This window comes from Glycine soja, chromosome 9 (genome assembly GCF_004193775.1).
Source record: "Glycine soja cultivar W05 chromosome 9, ASM419377v2, whole genome shotgun sequence".
Classification (NCBI taxonomy): Eukaryota; Viridiplantae; Streptophyta; class Magnoliopsida; order Fabales; family Fabaceae; genus Glycine; species Glycine soja.
This window is the reverse complement of record NC_041010.1, coordinates 39641871-39662408: the sequence shown is the minus strand read 5'-3', so window position 1 is coordinate 39662408 and position 20538 is coordinate 39641871. Positions and strand designations below refer to the sequence as shown.

At 32.0% G+C, this 20538-nt stretch overlaps 3 protein-coding genes across 4 annotated transcripts; 1 reads left to right on the top strand and 2 right to left on the bottom strand.

Annotated features, from left to right (window-relative positions):
• The first annotated feature begins 3052 nt into the window (after positions 1-3052).
• On the top strand, positions 3053-7323 carry LOC114368848 (probable strigolactone esterase DAD2). Its single transcript, XM_028326110.1, has 2 exons — positions 3053-3552; positions 6572-7323. Exons 1-2 carry the CDS (start codon positions 3143-3145, stop codon positions 6996-6998), a joined length of 837 nt encoding a protein of 278 aa, XP_028181911.1. The 5' UTR covers positions 3053-3142; the 3' UTR covers positions 6999-7323.
• A 155-nt stretch (positions 7324-7478) lies between these two features.
• On the bottom strand, positions 7479-11082 carry LOC114368846 (nudix hydrolase 20, chloroplastic-like). 2 transcript variants are annotated; one of them, XM_028326108.1, is made up of 9 exons: positions 10683-11081; positions 10378-10442; positions 9919-10105; positions 9741-9821; positions 9033-9158; positions 8715-8794; positions 8384-8499; positions 8171-8291; positions 7479-7725 (listed from the first exon to the last, which is right to left on the bottom strand). In XM_028326108.1, exons 1-9 carry the CDS (start codon positions 11004-11006, stop codon positions 7656-7658), a joined length of 1170 nt encoding a protein of 389 aa, XP_028181909.1. In that variant the 5' UTR covers positions 11007-11081; the 3' UTR covers positions 7479-7655. The 2 variants fall into 2 exon arrangements, with proteins under 2 accessions (XP_028181909.1, XP_028181910.1); XM_028326109.1 differs by lacking the exon at positions 10378-10442 and having other exon boundaries at positions 9919-10110; positions 10683-11082.
• Positions 11083-13894: 2812 nt separating this feature from the next.
• LOC114368845 lies at positions 13895-20121 on the bottom strand. Its single transcript, XM_028326107.1, has 9 exons — positions 19840-20121; positions 18983-19156; positions 17685-18081; positions 17289-17569; positions 17122-17190; positions 16649-16705; positions 15687-15739; positions 15519-15594; positions 13895-15251 (listed from the first exon to the last, which is right to left on the bottom strand). Exons 1-9 carry the CDS (start codon positions 19881-19883, stop codon positions 14309-14311), a joined length of 2094 nt encoding a protein of 697 aa, XP_028181908.1. The 5' UTR covers positions 19884-20121; the 3' UTR covers positions 13895-14308.
• Positions 20122-20538: the final 417 nt, after the last annotated feature.

Genomic DNA, 20538 nt, shown 5'->3' with positions numbered 1-20538 from the left:
TAGTTGCCTAATTGAGAAGAAAGGGAGTTTAATGGCAAAAGGGAAGGAGTTAGTTCAAATAATAATGGCAGAAAAAGGTTGGCATTGGACTTTTACTTTATCCCCCAAGTCTCACGGCGCTATCAACATAACACGACAAATGGGGCCTTTTCTGTCTAATGGAGACATGGACCCCCTTCTTTCTTTTTTTCCTTTTAATTTCGAAAAAAAAAAGGTTCCCCACCAACCACTACTTGAAGGATGACCATTAGATTATGATGGATTACGTTTGAATAATTTATTGATGTAAAAAATTGTATGATAAAGACATGTAGAGAGTGGGGAGAGAGAAATGTGAGATGATGGGTATAGTATTGTAAAAAGTACAGTAAAAAATATTATACTTTTATATTTTTTATCACATATATAAATTATAATACTTTTTTTTTGAATGGTAGTATTGTTAGGAATTATTATTTAGTATTTTTGAATTTTTTTTTCAATGAAAATATTTTTCTTAACTCACATCTCTTTTAGTTATTATTATTTTTAATTATAAATTAAATTTCATCTTTTTTAAATACCAATAATTAAAATTAGGATTATATCATAATATAATTTATTTTATTATAAACCTAAAATATAATTTATATGTTTAAAAATATATAGATAATTTCGCTATCATAAATAAAGCTAGGTTGCATTATTAGCTTATAAATTTGGGTAGAGGACCTATACCTCCTATCCTATTGGTTTTTTTTTTTTGTTGCTAAATTTGACTGCATTTTAATGGAATTTAGTTTATAGAAAATACTAGATTTTAAAAAATGATAAACAAATTTAAGTGTGTTTAACCTGTTGACTCAATTTGTTTGTAAATGAGTTGATTTAAATTGTGTATTGCATTTTTTTATAAAAAAAAAATTGACCCAACACAATTTGTATAAATTTAATTGAATTAAGTAATAAGTTTAGTTAAATTCCATCCAACTTAATCCATTAATATCCTTATTTCCATTGAACGCCAGTGTGACAATTATCATAACTAACATCCTTTTCAGTTTTCACTTACAATTTACAACTGCTATTGATGCCCTCATCATCTCTACGTACAATTGCCACTTTTACGATCACACTTTCATAAGAATAATTGCCCCATAGAAGAAGTCCCTTGAGAGGAAGGAAGGAGGAAAGTTAAATTTTCTGTGTGTTGTGTTTTGCCTCAAAGAAGGAGAAACTGAGTACTTTAGAAAGTGAGTGGAAATGAATCTATTTAAAGGTATGTATAACTTGATGGACTAAACAGTGGGATAGTAGCAATAACTCCGAAGAAGAAAATTCAAAATACAATATATGAAAGTTTGAAACTAGAATTTTCTTTTCTTTTAATGGGTATAGCCTACTACAATGTGGACCTCGGCAGCAATATCCTATACTTTCAATTCCTAAAAATGTCAAAGCCAATAAATGACTCCAACTATCGAACAAAATGATAATAAATTGGCTGTGATTTTTAAAAAATTTTAATTAAAAAATGCCAAAGAAATTAAATGCAGAAACAACTTAATGCAAAAAAAGAAAAAAAAATTCAATGCACTTGCGTATACTTTTGACTAAATCTTAATTAGATAAAGTAGCTGAAGCCGTACTGCATTTTTATTTTTGCTATAACGGGGAAAGGGTTAAGTTGCCTTTTTTATTTTATTTTCCTATTATATAAATAAATTTATTATATATATACAGGAAATGTTAATTAATTGGTGTGGGTTTTACATATTATGATAGGTTAAATTTTTAATTAGGGCTGATTTATTTAATTGATAATCACTTTTTTAATGCAATTCATAATCACTTTTGGACACTAATATTACTTTTTTTTCGATCCCCTTGTCGGGACAAAATAAAGTGGCTAATTAAGTGCAATTTATTTTTCAAAGTATTCCTTCAATGTTTAAAATTGTATTTATATTTTATTATATAATATTATAAATTTAATTCAATAACATACGTCTGTGTTTGTTGTTATTATATATGTGTTTATGCTTTTAGAACTTTACTAGATTAAGGCAGCACTAGTAAGAATTTTTCCTCAATCAGTGACGTATATATTATGTTATGTTAAATAGATGGGGGTGTTTCTAAACAACCCAAAACTTGATTTGGTTCGAAATTATGAAATTAAAATTAAACACAATTTATTTTATATTCAAATTGAATTGGGAATAGATTCTCTCGCTTTTGTGCCTTATTATATGAAAAAAATGAATCTATGTGTCCTTAAATATTTAAATTTTTTTCTGACTGATATTTTTTTTTACAAAATTTGATAATTTATTATTTAATAATTATAAAAATAAATAAATCAATGAAAAATTACCTGATAAAGTTATGTGAGATTTTAATAGCATATATTTTTAATTTAACATTGAGTTGAATATAATTTATTATAAAAATTAAATTAATATCTTAAACAAATAATTAGTGGTGAAGAGTTTGAATAATATACCTGATGTCTTAAGTTTGATTCTCATTTTCATTGTAAAAAAATGCGACGATACTTATACACATTAACATAATTTATTTATAAAGATGTTATATGAAATATTTCTAATTTTAATTATTGAATCATACTATTAAAATTTTATAATTTGACTCTTTTTTTTATTGAATATGACTCTTATAAAGTGATGAATGCACTTTAAAGGATAGCATATACTTACATTAATCAACTATTGGAAATTATAATAAAATTAATTATATGTATATAACAAAATACTAAGTTGATTATAATGTCTTCTAAAACGCATCTCACTTTTAAGAGATGTTAAATCCAAAATAAAATTTTAATTTATAAAAAAATATACATACCAAGTTTGAGAAAAAAAAAAAGAGCAATATGTACCAAAATCAGATAGTTAAACCTGACCATCCATATGAGCACATGACAAATGACGGCACACAATTTGCTTAGTTGCACCCTTACAATTTACAACTACCATCTTACATGTTTTCTTTTGACCTGAAAAAAAAAAAGAAGGAAAAACATTTCTCATATGGCTATAAATATGGCCATACCAAAAAGGCAGCAATGAAAACCACACATTTTGCAATAGTTAGCTCTAGCTCTCTTTCACTACTTCTCTGCCTTTAATCTTCCTTTCATATGGAACCAAACGTTAACAACAACCCAAAGATGTTAGAGAAAAAGTGGCTTTCTACTGCTTTGAATGTTAGAAGCCAAGGATTAGGAAGTGAAACAATAGTCTTTGCTCATGGCTATGGAACAGACCAATCCATCTGGGACAAGATCACTCCTTCCTTTGCTGAAAACTACCGGGTTGTGCTGTTTGATTGGCCTTTTTCTGGAGCTGTGAAGGATCCAAGCCTCTATGACCCTTTGAAGTATACCTCCTTGGAAGCTTTTGCAGATGAGTTTATCACTCTTATGGATCAGATGGACCTCAAAGTTGTCACCTTTGTTGGTCATTCCATGTCTGGCATGATTGGTTGCTTAGCATCCATCAAAAGGCCTGAACTTTTTAAGAGACTTATTCTCCTTGGTGCTTCTCCCAGGTACTTTGTTTTTCTCTTATCCTTTCTTTTGTTGTTTTTTTCCTCCACATGTATCCTTTTTCTGAATCAATTTTGTCTAAAAAATCCTCGAATATTGTAAACATCTCTTTTAATAAGAATTTAAATTTAATTTCGATTCACCAAGATTGTTGTGAGAGATTAATACTAACTCCTACTATATCTGAGTGGTCGCTTATCCTTTGTTTTGTCTTAATTGTTACTTTGTTAGTTAATTATTTGAAAATTAAGAAATAAGTTGATTTTTTTTATTTGATTTGATTAAAAAAACTTCCCCCTCCTGTGTATTCCGAGTAAAGAACTTTTTCAACTCGTTAGTTTTTGTGATACTTTGAAATCCTTGAGTTACTTGATGAAACACAGTAACTCTCTTCTTGCATTAATCATGACAGTACTACTTTGAACGGTTCTATTAAATATTTTAATTTATTTAAAAATCAATATTAAATAATTTTAGTATGATATAATAAATGTATTTTAATAATATTTTTATTTTCTAATTTATTCCGCTTAATATTTACTTTACACTTTTATTATTATAGTACTATTTACACAAGAGAAAAAAATACGATAATAATGTAAAATAATTTTACGTAATTATCTAATCATAATTTATGATGTATAATAAATTTATTAATTTTTATAATAATTATTTTATAAAACATATAAATAATAATTTATAATTAAATGACATGTAACCTATAATCATTAAACACTTCTTAGAGTGTTAACTACAATATTTTTTTCTCTCTATATTTCTATCATATACCACTCATCACACCTCACTTTGTTTTCATCTTTTTTTATTATGTAAATTTAATATACAAATATAACTTTTCTTTCTTTTTATTGTCTCCTCTAACATGCATGTATTCTCCTTTCTTCACTGTCATTTTTTTAAATATTTGTCTCACTAATCCCATCATCCCTATATTGTTTTGAGTTAGCCTAGAGTTACACGTATGCTATTTTTTTTCCTTGTCTCTTTCTCTTCAGCGAATCCTTATACCTACAGACATGTGTTTAGGGGGTTTGGTCCCAAAATTCTATCTAGGACTCTCCACTGTCTGTAGGAATCTTTAGTATTAGGGAAAACGAACAATAACTAATCAATACTATTCATACACCTAATCATTTGAGCAACTTGCAAATTTTGACTGTACGAAAGATGAGGATAGATCATAATCCAAATAAGCAATAATTTTTTTTGTTATTTTACTATTTAAATGAACTAACCAGGTACAAAATTGAAGGAAAAAAAAAAAGATGAACCAACCAAAACATGTGGTCTATATGGGATTGGGGGAGGGAGTCCAATTTTTTTTTTTTTTTTTTGTACTCTAGTGCTATCAACTTTTTAAGCGTGGTGGGGGGTTTGATGATGCCCTGTGCTTTCATCCATATATATATATATTAATAGAATAAGCAGAAAAGCTCTGAACTAACTCAAAAAAGACAAAACTTCACTTTCCCACTTTGCTGACTTCAATTATCTCGAACTTTTGATAAAAATACGATTTGGAAGATTGCTCCGTAGCTTCTTTTGAATTTGCACCACCAATTAGCCGGCCAAGTCAATTTCAGTTAGAGATCAATTCAGTATATTTATACTTTTTTTTTATATTTTGATTCCTTTAAAGTAAAGAGATGTATAAAATAAAAAAGTAGAAATGTATTTATTTTCAATTTAAACGATTGAAGTGATTAATATATTAAAATTAAAGCTAAATTATTTGAATATTATCTAAATTTAAGTTTTGATGAAAATAATTATTAGTTAGATCTTATTTATCTTCTCATCCAATTCTAACTTAATAAAAATCTTAGTTACCTTCCCCTAATAAACTAAAGGGGTCAAGATAAAAAAAAATATTAATCTTAATCACAAATTTTGGACTACAAGAGATACCATTGAAGATTTGAATTTGATTCTATTTCGGATGGGCCCTAATTATTGCAATCCAACAATAACAAAAATATCCTTAATAAAATAAAGAAGTATATAAAAGTAAGGATAAGTTACTTCCATAATTTTTTTTCTCATCCTTTCACCTTTAAAAATTTACCAAAAAGTGAAAAAAAAATTTCCCTTTCCATCCCTCCATTATCATTCCTTTCATATTTCATCTTTCCAAACATACTATAAAAAATTTAAATTCGAAGTTCTAAAAATTCCTTAAGAAGTTTTGGTTAATTTGAATTGTAAGACTTGGGTTGTTGTTATTATGATCTCAGTTATTCGTACCCAAAACAATATGCATAGATTTTCACATATGTTTTTATTTACACTAATTAAACCTCTCTCACCTTTAATTTACTTTTAATTTCATTGATGTGATGGTACCATATTTTTTTAAATATTACAATCAACTTTTTTTTCATGTGAGACTTAATTTTATATTGTCATCTAATTATAAATTATTATTAATATAATTTTTAAGATAATTATCGTAAAAGAAAAAAATAGTTATTTTATATGATAAACAGTTATAATTGAACATGTTCTTCTGTGTTTCTATATTAATATTTGCATACATGGCATTGGTCCATAGATAAGAACCAAGTTCTTAACATTAAAAATACCTGCCAGGACTAATAGAAAAATATTAAGATAAGGGTTCATTATGAGATTTATTTTAAGTTCTTAAAATTTTTATCATTGAAGTGAAAATTTGTTCGAATTCTTATGCAATATATATAAGGCTCACTAAAAGTAAGTTAAGAATGGGTTCCCCGTTGAAAACTCTCTTAAATCCATTGATCAACTTTGGCATTTTCTATGTTCTTCACTTTATCTTTGTGCCTCAAAGGTTAGTCTTATGACTTTTGGCTATGAGAATATTTTGCTTCCAGAAAAAAATAAAATGGTAAAAATAAAAATAAAAATCATAATTTTTTCTTTAACCAACTCAAACTCAAGACATATCTTAGTATTATTCCATGTTTAATTCTCAATTAAAAAAAAGGATTAGTCCCTCTAAGTTCTTGCCATAACATACAGGTATATTAACACAGATGACTATGAGGGGGGCTTTACTAGCTCAGATATTGAGCAGTTATTGCAGAACATAGAATCCAACTATGAGAACTGGGTTTCTGCCTTCTCCTTACTAGTAGTGGATCCAAATGATGAGCCATCTGTTAACAAATTCAGAGAGTGCTTGAAAAGAATGAGAGCTGAAGTAGCAGCTTCCTTAGCGAAGACTGTGTTCTATAGTGACTACAGAGATATACTTGACAAAGTTGAAACTCCATGCACCATCATTCAGACCTCTAGTGACATTGTTGTTCCACACAATGCAGCGGTTTACATGAAGAACAAAATTAAAGGGAAAGTTACATTAGAGTTTGTAGACACCAAAGGGCACTTTCCTCAGCTAACTGCATGGCTTCAGCTAGTTGATGTGATTAAGGGTGTACTTGGCTAGTAATTCTCAATTTCATTCCTTTTGTTACCTTAGTTTTACACCTGTTTCTCATTTCATTTATAGGTTGATGTAGTGGTGCGAGAATTATATGGTTTCTTGATGTGGAAATAGTGTGGTATGTGTTAATTAATTCATTGTTTGTACTTGTGAAATAGTGTTGTTAAATTAGCTTTGTGGGAGTGTACTTTTTTTGTTTGTTTGTATCTCTTCTCTTAGGTTTGTTGGTCAGTTTAGTGGGGCGGTAAATCCTTTTTTTTCCAACTAAGTTGACATGAATCTTATCCATTAATTGGTGGAACTCATCTTCAACACATGATTTGGACCACACTATCTTTCTTTGTCTTATTTGAAGGGGTTGCAACTAGATAAAACAAACAGCCGCAATTTTGACGATGAAATCTATAATGTCAGATTTTGCATGGAATAATTCTTTGAACATATTTAATGTTTTCTCACCAATTCTTAAGAAAAAAAAAAGAGTACCAAATAAGTATCCAAGTTGCAGACTGCATTACGAGAAAAGTACAATCCCAAGAGTTAATATAATATTGAATAAATCATTATAGAATTTCAACAATATAAAGGATAACAATAACCAAGAAACTTGAGCAGCATATCAATGCATAGCAACATAGTAAATGGTCATGATGCTTTGAGTCAGGAGCAATCTCCTATTCTTAAGTTTCGTAGGAGATCCAAATATCCAAGATATTCAGGAGTGATGTATCTGCAATATCAGAACAAATAATCATCAAGTTTTCTCTGGAACCATCCCAAGAATAATCACTCAAGACAACAATTGCAAAATAAATTTCACATTTGTTACTTTGTATGCAGTATAATTGCAATATATGATTTCCTAACATATAGTAATCACAAAGCCTGGAAATTCCAAATTCATTGTGTATACTCTGCCAAAGGCCCATAAATTTCAGGAATGACAATCAACCAAACTAGAGTTTTAATAAAGCGCAGTAGCACACAAACAAAAGTCTTACATACAAATACCATATGGTTCCCATAATAGAACAATATGACCACACTGCTATTTTATATACATATGTTTACGATTTTAATGTACAAAGGCTGATTAATTTTTTCCTTCCATTTAATTATTTACATTAACATACAGGGAAAAAAGTATGGAAAGTAGTAGGCAAAGAGAGAAATACCCATGTCGAAACAGGAAGTCAATGATTACAAGAGAGCAATTCGGCTTGAAAAACTCTGTCTTGCGTATGACTTCTGCAACTTGCGTAACAGGGATCAACTTGAAGCTATCAACTTCTCCATCTGATATTTTATTAAACCAGTTATCACAAAGGGTGAACAGGGCGCCATTAGAAGAAAAACAACAGTGAAATTGAAGAACCTGTAAGGCTTACCTTCATTTTTAGGTAAGAAACTTTTTGGAAGTTTTAGATCATAACAGAATTCAACATCTCTCTTGTATCTATACCCATCAATGTCCATATATGAAATAGCACCAACAGGTATGGCTCTGACAGAAGCAATCACATAATTAGACAGAGAGAGAGTGCTACTAATTTGGTTGTTGTCATTTTGGCTTATGGTTGGAAAGAGTGAACTAGTGCACACAACTAATAAACATGTTGAGCATAGGCAGAAAAAAAAACCCAGTTAACTTGCCATCCCAAAGGAAAAGAAAATCCATTCACTAGAGGAGGAAGGTTTGGGACCAGGTTATTAACTTACTTGACAGAGATAGATCTAGGTATTCCTGCTTCCTCCTCACATTCCTTTATGAGATTCTCCTGACAGTCAATTCCGTGTGGCTGTGACAGTAGCAATTAACTCAGAAACTCAATGATAATGTATTGAACAAAAGGAAACATTTAATAGTAAATTGATCTTATTAGCCAACATTGACTTGCTTGTTTAGTGTTTGCACATTATTAACACTGTTCAGTTTCTAACCAGAGGAAAAATGATTCACACACAAGGTAATAGTGGTCTCAAGGAGAAATGTTTAAACATTTCAAGGTCAGAACAGATATTGATGAAACTACAAACCAGTCCTCCTGCAACTAGATGATCAAGCATCCCAGGATATGTCTGTTTCGTGTCACTTCTCTTCCCTACCCACATGTGTTTCTGCCCATCCACCTCAACATAGCCATTCATATGGACTCCATAAGCCTAATCTTTGAAGAGAAAAAAACCGGTTAAAGATGTTATAACCAATAAGAGCTTTAGAATATCAAAATGCAGGTTAAAGAAGAAAGGTTATAGAAAAACATGAGCTTTAGGATTAGAACTGGACTATCAACTAGAAAGCCTGTTGAAAAACAAATAATGTGTGGTTGTGACAAATTTGCTTGAAGACAAATCATCAATTAATTTCAAAATGAAGCCAACACTAAGATTGCAAATTGGTAACATTCAATTCCAAAAAATTAAAGCAAGTTCAATTTGACAACGAATAATACTTGACCAATTTTTTTGAAAGTTTTTACCATGAAACTTAGTTGGCATAAAATAGTTTATAAACAACATGAAGAGAGGAGGAAATTGTTTTCTACCAAAACAATAAATTGTGGCTAAACATGCTTTAGAAGAGTAGAAATGAGTATAAACTATGATAACAGCAGAAGGCCTGGGCAGAATTCACAGTGTACAGGCAGCTGAATCTAAATATCTGACTTCAGACATTTGCAATAACTACAAACAAACTTATGAAGCATGTTAGTCAATGACGTACTCAGAGATATTCCCATGTACCTTAATGCCAAAATAAGGAGCTGCAGCACGCTCTAATGAAAAGAAAATGGGTGCACCAAATGATGATGTCACGGGGTAAAGCTGGGAAAACAAGGACAAAAACATAAGTTAGATACATAGGCATTAGAAAAGCATAGAAGGATGACAATTGAGAAAATTTAATAATCATAATTAATACCTCATCCCGTATGCCTGGAATCTGCTCCTCTCCCAAACGCTCTACCACATATCCAACTGCGCTGGTTCTTTCGTCAGCTGTCTTCAGTGTTGGATGCAAAGAAACAAAGTCACCATAGGGGCCTCCATTGTTTTTATCTATGGGGAAAACAAATACATCGCCAAAGTCCCTCAAATGCTCCACAAACCTGAACTAATTTGAAGTTTAGCCAATAAACCTGCCACTATCATTAACTAAGGTGCAGGTGCAGCAGTTCATTTCATCATAATAAATCAGAACAACAACAACAACAAGAAAGCCTTCTCACTAGGTAAGGTCAGCTACATAGATCAGCCAGAGCAAGGTAAAGAATTGATTCAGCCAGAATCCAACAAGGTAAACCAATGAGACATTTACAAATAACTAAGCAAGAGATGATACAAGCAATTTACAAGGAAAAAAAGAGAGATTAAATTTTACCCATTGTGAATGAATCCAACAACGTGGTCCTCAATGACAAATGGAAGGAATTCAGATTGTTTCTCCTATAAGCAATTTCAATGTCAACAACACAGACTAAGAATAAAATCAAACCAAGTGTGTCCTAAAAATTTAAAATTAGCCAGACCCATATTTCAAAAACCGAATAGAAAAAAAACTTTATGGTAAAATAGAGAGCATGACGCACAAACACACAATTGGGTGACTCAAGATACCAAATTTGCTTCATTCATTCATTGTTTGTATTTTCCAAGGAAGCAAAGAAAACAGTGAGAAGAGCTTACAGAAGCACGATTGCATAGTTGAAGTTTGTGGGAGAAGCCTTGGAGGTAGCGAGAGCGGTCTTGAGTGGCAGATTGAGATTCAGATATGCGAAAGACATCATCCCATGTGAATGAAGATGTGGCAGAAGAAAAAGAAGAAGAGGCGATGCTGAAGTTGATGGAAGTTGTTGTGGAGGGAAAATGGTGAGAGGGGAAGTGTGAAGAGAAGAAGGGTCGTGACCTGATGTTGCTCAAAGTAGCAAACTTGTTTATGCAGCAGCAAACCGTTCCCATTACTCTCTCTGGGTTACTCAGCACGGCAGCACACAAGTTAAGGTATCTCATATCACGACATGATCCAAGGAAGTGAAGGTTCTGCTTTTACTGTGTCAATTCAGGTTTTTGTTTTTGTGAATGGAGGCATTGTTAGAGTTAGGCCCTTTTTTAATGGGCCAGAATACCAGATATTTCAAGTCTTTTTATTTATTTATTTATTACAGCTAGTTCCATATTGACAATTAATGTGAAAATATCTATTTACAAAACTTTAATTAATCAAATTAATCGATCAAATGAAAAGAATATGATTGTAGTGTTTTTTAATAATTAGAGAATTTAATTGGACATTTTAATAATTGAAGGACTCAATTCAACTGTTACTAATAATTAAGAGATCAATTATATAATTAAGTCTAGTTTAAATTAAATAATTAGTTGTTAATTTGTGTCTTAATAGAATGATTGTTATCTTACTCATTCAATTGTTTGTTTATTCTAAAATTGAGGGGTGGTAATTTTTTTTTTATCTTTGAAAAAAAAAGTTACATTTTATTTAAAAATCATACTAAAAGTAAAATAAAAATAAAAAAGGTTTAGACACATACACTTTAAATGTAATTTTAATTTTGATTTGGTTATTAGCAAGGACTTATCAAAATAGGTTTAACTAAATCCATTTTGGATGTACTTTAGTCTGGTTATAATGTAAGAACTAATTTTGTGGCTGGTTTAGGATGGCTCGGCCACTTTCTTCATGCATCAATTTTTTTTCTTCTGATATTCTGTTTTACATGCAAGAAAGAGTTTCTATTATCAATATCTACTATTGAAATTGAATTCCAGTCAAATGTGTTTCTTATATTTAGAACACTTGGTGCATGTCTGATTTACAGTTAAAATATTGGGATGCGTATCTCAATGTAAATCCAAAAGCAAAAACAAGAGTGTTGATCCATTCGTAAAATTATTTTTGCTTCAAAAGTATTTTTGCAATCCAAATCCTAACATACTCTTGGAAAATAGTGAAGGCGATGATGTTAAAAAAATGTGGCATGAGGCATCCATTCCATGAAGAGTACCCTGTAATTAACAGTTATGGTGGTTTCATCTTCCTTTCGCTTGTTGGATAAATTTGTTTTTTTGCCCTCACTCTTCCTTCTTTTTTCTTTGTTCATACTTCTTACATTATGATAATTTTTCTTCTTCTCATAATACCTTTCTTCTTCGAGTTTTCTTGCAAAGTAGTATCTTTTCTATTGGTTATTATTATGACGTTTTCTTTTATTTTGGAGTCAATTTGATCAATCTTAGATTGAGAAAGCATACTATGCCTTATGAACTTAGTCTTGCTCTATGTTCAACTTCCTATGATGTGTGTTGGATTTGTTTCCCTGTTTCTTCTCAACTTGTCTTGCTTAATGTTCTTAAGCTACCATTCCACAAACCTGTATTTCCGTCAATTGATAACATGTTGTGCAGCTTTCTGTTCTCAAATGTTTCCCGAATTCCAAACACAATCTTCTGAAAGAAATTCAGGAAGAAACTCTAAAATTGTTTTTGAATGACTGGAAGTTTATGCCTTTATTTATGGTTTGCACGCTATACAATTTACGTACAAATATACATAATGTGAGACCATTAGACTTTGTTATTGTTACATCTTTAGTTGTTAATTCTCTGTTCTTACAATAGTATAGTTTATGGTCCCGGAAGGGCAACGCAAGTTTATACCTTCATGGTTTGCATGTTACACAATAGTAATGAAGCAGCTTTCGTCATAGCTTCAAGGGAGCTTGGTTTTTGAGTTTTTTGCAAGGACACAAAAGCATATCATTGCATGAATTGAATTATGAAAGTGGAAAAAAGGTTGATAGGTTGGCTAGCTTCTTTTATCATTATTTTGCTGTACATATCTTCTATATTTTCTGATAAGCTCCCCTTAATTTTGAGGCCAAAATTGTCACCTCAGATGTGAGAATGAGAGTTCATAATTTTTATTTATAGAGTAGTTCATCTTCTACAGTAAAATGAGTTTTTACCTGGCTTCTCACTAAAACAAATTTATAATATGAATTATTTCCTCTTCCTTTCACATCTTCATATATATCTACTCAACTAATTTCATCATATATAATAATAAGACTCATAAAAGAAAAAGTCCAATTACTGCTTTATTGCAATTTCTTGGATGATATAAGTTATAGTTATGAGGAAATTTTCCTTTTGCAGAATAATATATTTAGGGAAATGTTTTCACGAAGTGTCTGTGTTATTAAATTTCGTTTTAGGGTGAAAGATTGACGATAAGAAAATTTATTTGTTCAAAGCCTTCCATGTTGTGAAAAATACAGGCTGAAAAAAAAAGGATAAATGTCAAAGAAATTACCAACTATAAGAAAAAAAACATTTTTAACTTTCAATTAAGAGAAAATTCAACTTTGAAATTTTATTAATTATTTGGTTTATATACTGCAAGTCTGCAATTGACTACTATATTCCTAGTTTTTACTCTGTCTTTATTTCTGATTAATTCTGTTACAAGGTTAGAAAACATTTTGTTATATTTGGTCCACACTGAGAGAAAGTGATTTAAAATGCTTTGAACAAGTCTTTATATATCCATATTATAATCTTGGAACATTTTCATTCTTTTGGAAATTTGTGTTTAAAATATTGTTCATTGAGTTCATTTTTTTAAGCCGAAACAGCAAGTTGAAGGAGCTGCTGAAGAAGCTAGAAGAGCACGTATAAGAGTAGAGACCAGTCATGAGATCATGCTTCTTTTTTCTAGTTTTCATAAGGTGAAGTCGGGGTAATTACATGTCTGTCATCAAAGATATTGCGTCTCATAACACTAATTGTACTACCAGGTAACAACAGTTTCACAAAAAATATGTGGCAAATTCAAAAGTTTTGCAAAGATGTGAATTATTGACTGATATCTGACACACATGTAGATAATCTCAAATTCATTTTAGGGTAATAAGTTACCAAGAGAGAGAGAGAGAGCAACATCTTTTGAAGTATCACTGCAGTCAGTGAGCCTGAGGAAATCTAATGACAACATCAAATTGTCAAGACAACACTAGATTTGTAGTCAAATAGTAATACAACATTAATCTAGACTCTACTGCCTTTGTTCTGTGCTAATAATCAGTACAGTTGTACACTATTTTACAATGTACATTTCAAACATATTTTCAAGATCTATTTTTCCTCCAAACGGAAAACAAAGATTTGTAGGAAAAGATGACCCCTAGTATACAGAGCAGCTCTATATTCAAACATGCACAATGTAACACAAAGACTCTTGCAAGCAATGGCAGAAGTACTTCAGTAAGTATGAACTGTAAATTTTTTTGTACAACCTACCCACTAGTTGCAACTTGTCCTTTCCTCCTTGACCTTACAACCCTTTGATTCACTTGATGTTTTTTATTAGGATCCACAAGCAGCAAGCATGACATTACATAAGACAAGAGTTCTTCACGGTGGGAGAAGGTGAAATCCAAATGTGCATATTCGAACTCATTATATGAAACATCTACACCAGCACCCTTCATCAATTTATAATGTTTCTTTACCATTGAAGGTCTTATCACTTTGTCCTTCTGTCCAGCAACAAGATCAACAGGAATGTCTATGAGTCCGTAGTGTTCACCCAAGTCCAAAGGCATAGGCGAACCATACACTTCCATATTGGCGGATGCACTCCCATAATCAAACATTCTGAACCTTCCGGTGCGCTTCATCTGTGCAAGATGGAGAGCAACACGAAAAGATACTCCCGGCATGTCATTTGTGTTATAATGTGGTAATCCTAAAACTCCAACCCAGTTTGAGCTGTCTCCACCAACAACATAACTCATTAAAGTTTGAACCAATCCTCCAACTGCAGGTAGGTTATGCAGATCCCGGGCTAACTTGTTGACAAGCATACGAAAAAATCTGGTTGGTATATAGAAGGCAGGCACAAGAAGAGACAAAACAGGAGCCAGTAAAACTAATAGAAGCTCCGCCATAGAAAAAACTGCATTAGAGTCATCATGAAAACCAGCCGGTGATAATAAAACCAATCTTGAAAGTCTATGGGGTTTCCCTTCTATCCTTTGTGTAATAACATACATCATCATACCAGCTCCTCCCAAACTATGGCAAATGGCACAAAGATTGTAAAGCTGATCATCATCAGTTTCCTCCTCTATATCAGGTTTAGTAAGCCTCAATTCAGCAGTTTTTACTTCATGGATTTTATCTATCATAGCAGGAATATCCTCAGTCCCGTGCTCATTGATGGAATACCGCCAGTATCTACATTACATCAATTCTTACATGAATACATAGCATAGGATACAAAGCTAGATTATATCAGATACAAACAGAAATCAACTTTATTCAATGAAAGGCAATGAGGATGATAGAAGGGGAAAGAATGGAAAGGAATAAGTCCCCTTATTTGGGAGTAAACATATTATCAAGGGAAAACAAACACTCATACTTTTCCTTCCCAATTCTTTCCATTCCATTCTCTAGGAAATTTTTCAAAAATATATAAAGAGATTTGCTTTACGAACTTACTGACGTGATGATATGTTCTTGTTGACATGTTCCCGAGAAACCAAACCACGAAAATTCCCCAGAAACACATCATACCCTGCAGATAGAATAAAACTATACATGTAATAATTCCAAAAAAAAGGAATAGTTTGCTAAAGCACAGATATTTTCTAGACAAATATAACAAACCTTGGTCATAGGCTGCAAAAGCTGGAGAGCCAACAACACCATTAGATACCCAACTGAACCCCAGAGAAAAAAAGTATATTAGAATATCACTATGATATATTGTTGAGAAGTTAAAAGAAATGAATCCGAAGTCCAGATACTGGCCTAAAATAGAAAATTTTGATACTCAAGTAAATGCATTATTGCACAGTAAACATAATTTTGGTAACAAGATTATCTCCAAGAAAAAGACAAATGAAGGACACACCATAAAGCATCAAGAAGTTCATATGGTTTTGAGGCTTATAAGGGAATTCTCACTCCCCATGGCCATTTGAGGTACATTTTAAGGATAAACTGAAAGCACAATTCTCTTTGGCCTAAAGGACACAGCACCTTTTCACTCGTCACTTTTGACAAAAACTCAATATTTGCCAGTTGCCACTGACTTTCTGTAGGAACTACAGGCCATGTCACTCCCCCATACACCCACTCAAATGTCACAGAAATTATAATAACAAACAAACCTATGTTCCCATTTTATCCCAATTCCTAGCATAAACACATATATCCCTATCCCAAGCAAATATTTACAAACACAAAATTTAAGTGGGTATGCACAAATCTCTCAACAAGTTGCTCAATAGTGAGTTCTGAACTCAAATACTATAAATGCTCTGGCCTTTAGTAAATAAAGCCAATTCCATTTACCAGACTGTTTCTATCCTACTAATAGTAAGAATGTAAGGTTCATGCACCTATTGACTTAAAATAAAGCTCACAATGCAACAAAAGATTTTCTCTCAATCTACTTCACAAATTTTGCTTATTCTGACATCATAACAACACTCAGGCAAAATCTTTTGTTCTTCAAAACATGAGCTTTTCAAACACAAATAGACAGTATGACTCTCTTAACTCATAAGTAAACTAATAACAGAATAAAGTAAAAGCTAAGCAAATATAGAGATAAAATGACTCACCCCATTGATGAATCAAAAACCCCATGCTGAAGATAAACAGCTTTCCTTGAATCTCGCCTGGGAAGTCAGAACAAGCATTAGATACCACATGCAAGGTACCACCTTTTCTAGAAATCATAATGACATCCCTAATGATCACCATTTTCCACACAAATATTTTTGCCACATTCTTATCAATTTATAAAAGTTAACTTTATAAACAGAAAAAGACACATTCCCAACCATAATAAAATTATTCCACATATCTGAAGTTACTCACTCCACACAATGATAAAATAGTTGAGATATCAAAGTATGCCAATTAGAATCATGCACTGCTGTATCCATTTCTGACTTCTGAAGTAATTCATAAAAATAACCATCCGTGGTGCATTTAATTTTATCTCAGAAGATCAAAGTAAAAAAACTCAAAAAGGCTACTTAGTTAAATTTATGAAGATCCACATGATTTCAATCAAAATGAACATTTTTACCTAGGTATTCTTTCCAAAAGAAGAATATATCCATCAGCAGTGATCACACGAATGGCTTCATATGGATACCTGCCATAGATAGAATGATAAATCATGAAGCAGACTAGCAAGATTTCAAGACAAAAAAGAACAAAATGTAAAGGCAAATGCATGATAAAGAACATTACCCAAGGTCTGTTATGACATCCTGGCATGTCCGGGCATCTGTATTCAGAGGCTGATACTTTACATTCCTCTGTGTAGGTGTTGGGTCATTCTCTCCTAATGTAGCACTATAAATGGGGGTGTCCTCAACACCATCACAATCTTCTTTAGTGCCACTTTCATGAGATGAAAACAACCTGAATAATGTCCCAAAAGCTTCTGAAGGCGAAATAAGAAGATGTGCTGCCTTGTGAACAACATCGAAGACAGCTTCTATAGATAACTCTATGCCTTGATGAAGATCCTGATTCACAATATAAACATACTTAGCAATACATAATTTACATACTCATGAAATTGATCTAAACAACATAAACAAATACAATACAAATTAATGAATAAAGAAATTGTTGCACAACCTCTACAACTCCACGTCTCCTATCAGTAGCACGATGGATAATATGATCCTTGAGGCTTAGCACCCTCTTATGTGCATGTAAATGCGAAGGGCGCTTATTTCCAGTGATAGACATGGCTTTCGACACCCCATAATAAACTAACCGGAAAAGATGAAGTGGAATACACAGCAATAACTTTACAGGAAACAAAATCAAAAGTAAGATATACTGGATCCAATCCATCTGATGCCTACTGTACTTTGCAAAACCAGCTTCTGAGGTTCTAGAACTCTGAGATGCGGGAGATGGAGGGCAATCGAATCTATCACTATCTTCTTCTCCAGATGAGTATTCAAGGCTTGAATTATCAGAATCCACAGAAAGTTCATGGATGAACTGGTTGAAAGAGGATACACCACTTGAAAAAAGAAAGCAAAGTTCAAGGCAAGGACAACAATATCATGAACAAACTAGCCACATTGTTAAGCTGTAAAGAAAGGCATCCATCCCAAAATGAGATAGAATGCATGATCTGAACTCTAATGTTTCAGAGAATTAGAAAAGCAAAACATTAAAAAAAAGTAAAAGAAAAAATAAAATACATAGTCAAATATACTTACAAGTTTTTAATAAAACTAAAAGAATTACACTTTTTATCCCTATATACTAATTCCTTGGCATCAATTATTTTCTAGTTTAATTTGACGTCATTCTCGGCCAATTCTCTGGCTCCACTATGTGTCCTAATTTATTCTTTCTCTAATTTTCATTTTTCCCCTTCTTTCTTCTTGTCTGATTTTTAAAACTTCAAATCCTTAATTCAGAAAATATAAAGCCTTAGTCATTTCTTTTCAAATTTGGTTTTTCAATAATATAGTTCCTTGCAACTTGCATTCTTTCCTAATTCTTTTAGTATCCATGTGCTGTAGACAGCAACCTGCACAACAGGTAGATGAAGGATATGCATATAAAGGCATGAAACCAGTATCATGGGGTAGTAAAGGGTTGAAACCTTAATGCATTCATAGGTACACCTTTTATAAATTAGTATCAGTGCATGCAAATACTTGGTAAATGACATAAAAAACAACCCATAATAGAAAATGCAATTTTCTAAAGAACATTAACAAAAAAAATATTAATAACTGAACTAGTGACTCTTAGGCCTTAGCAAATAAATAGTGATTCTATTACTCCATACCAATAGTCTGAGTTATAACAAAGCAACAAATACAAGTATATAAAATCAACTACGTAACACTAAGAAAATAAAGAAAAAAATCACACAGAAAGTTACTAATGTTATAATGAAAACTTACTTCTCCATCCAACGTGGAAATCGCGGTCCCCTGAAAGTTGGCTTGAGTTCCCAACCATGGATGCCTTCAAGTATATTAGCTTTCCCAGGTAGTAGTGCCAACAAAAGGGCTGATACTCCATTGATTAGCCTCACAATATTGTTTAAGGACTCATAAGTAATTGCCTTCAATGACCTGCACTAAAAACCAGATAAATATGCCCATCCTTTGCCAAGTAAACAATTGATTAAGACATTAGGATAGAATACCCCATGGCTCTAAAACATCAATGCATTGTATTGTAGCACTTCCATCAAAACAAAAAAAGTATTAGGATTCCAAAAATTCTTTGCCACTAAAAGATCTTTTGAATTGATTAACACCTTAAGAGTTAAGACTGTACAAAAGCAACAAAATTAAACAGAATTGTTTTAGTCAAATCTTTTAGATTAGCAATAAAATAACATCCCCCTCCCCCCCAAAAAAAAAGGAAAAAGAAAAGTGCGTGAAAATTGCTATAAGAATAGCATTGAAGCATAACAGAAGCAAAATGACTTAACTCAATCCATCAAACAAACGATACCCATTTGAACAGTAAAAACAATACCAAACATCCAGTGTCCAGGAGGATCAGCAGAATGAGAGCCATAGCAACAAGTAAAAAGAAAAACCAGGACCAAACAGAAACTATGTCAAAAAAATAGAGAGGAGAAACACGTCCTTATCATTGAATCATTGCCTAAAAAACCATCATAATATAATTAAACTCCACTCACAAAAAAAAAAAAAAAAGGCACCCCATTTCATTTAAAACATAGATATCCAACAACCATGATAAAATATTCAACCCCCCACATAGATAAATCAAATGGACTTACTCTTTAGCAACACCAAGAACATGATCAACCACGCGTTGCATCATGGGGTTGTGTTTTTCCTTCCAAAGTTCGGTTATTTCTTCAAACCCCTCCAAATCCAAAATATGCGGAAAACCGAGAAATTTGGCGATAACCAGAATCGAATCAGAATGAAAAACAAACAAATTGGAAGCGGATGGTCGTGGAAGTTTGAAATCAGTGACAGACCGGTAATCCGATGAAAGGTTCTAAAATAACACTCACCAAACCAAAGAACCTTTGCCCTACAAGGTCGGTGGTTTCTGTCTAGGAGCCACGTGGCGATTCTCATTGGCGAAAATAATAAGTGCCGCTTTTTGGCTATAATTTCGTGTTGCTATGGATCACGATACACGTAATGTGTGGGGCCGAGGATTTATGTGGTGATGCTATATTCGCCTTCTTTTTATAGGACACGATATGGACCGTTGATGGAGTTTAATCAGTTATGTGATGGACCGTTATGATTGGCTCTTGCTTGAAAGAAGAGGCACGACACTATGCAAAGTGCAAGCGTTTCAATTTGACGGAATAAGGTAAATGCATTTTCTAAGTTTGGTATATTGATGACTTTATGACATTAATAGTTTAATACAAATAAATTGATTTTGAAATTTTTAATCCTATTAAATTCATTTTGAAATTAATACAAAACATATGTTTCAAAATCAAACATTTATC

Bases quoted from the DNA above. Each gene is read 5' to 3' on its own strand.
- LOC114368845 (XM_028326107.1), bottom strand. From the start codon at position 19,883: ATGATGCAACGCGTGGTTGATCATGTTCTTGGTGTTGCTAAAGA. The intron at 16,706-17,121 runs GTAAAAATGTTC...CTGACTTCCCAG, and splicing joins CTTTTGGAAAGAATACCTAG to GCGAGATTCAAGGAAAGCTG. The intron at 15,252-15,518 runs GTAAGTTCGTAA...GATGTAATGTAG, and splicing joins AAGAACATATCATCACGTCA to ATACTGGCGGTATTCCATCA.
- LOC114368846 (XM_028326108.1), bottom strand. From the start codon at position 11,006: ATGAGATACCTTAACTTGTGTGCTGCCGTGCTGAGTAACCCAGAGAGA. The intron at 8,292-8,383 runs GTAAGCCTTACA...ATAAAATATCAG, and splicing joins TTTCTTACCTAAAAATGAAG to ATGGAGAAGTTGATAGCTTC. The intron at 7,726-8,170 runs GTATTTCTCTCT...CTGATATTGCAG, and splicing joins GACTTCCTGTTTCGACATGG to ATACATCACTCCTGAATATC.
- LOC114368848 (XM_028326110.1), top strand. From the start codon at position 3,143: ATGGAACCAAACGTTAACAACAACCCAAAGATGTTAGAGAAAAAGTGG. The intron at 3,553-6,571 runs GTACTTTGTTTT...CATAACATACAG, and splicing joins CTCCTTGGTGCTTCTCCCAG to GTATATTAACACAGATGACT.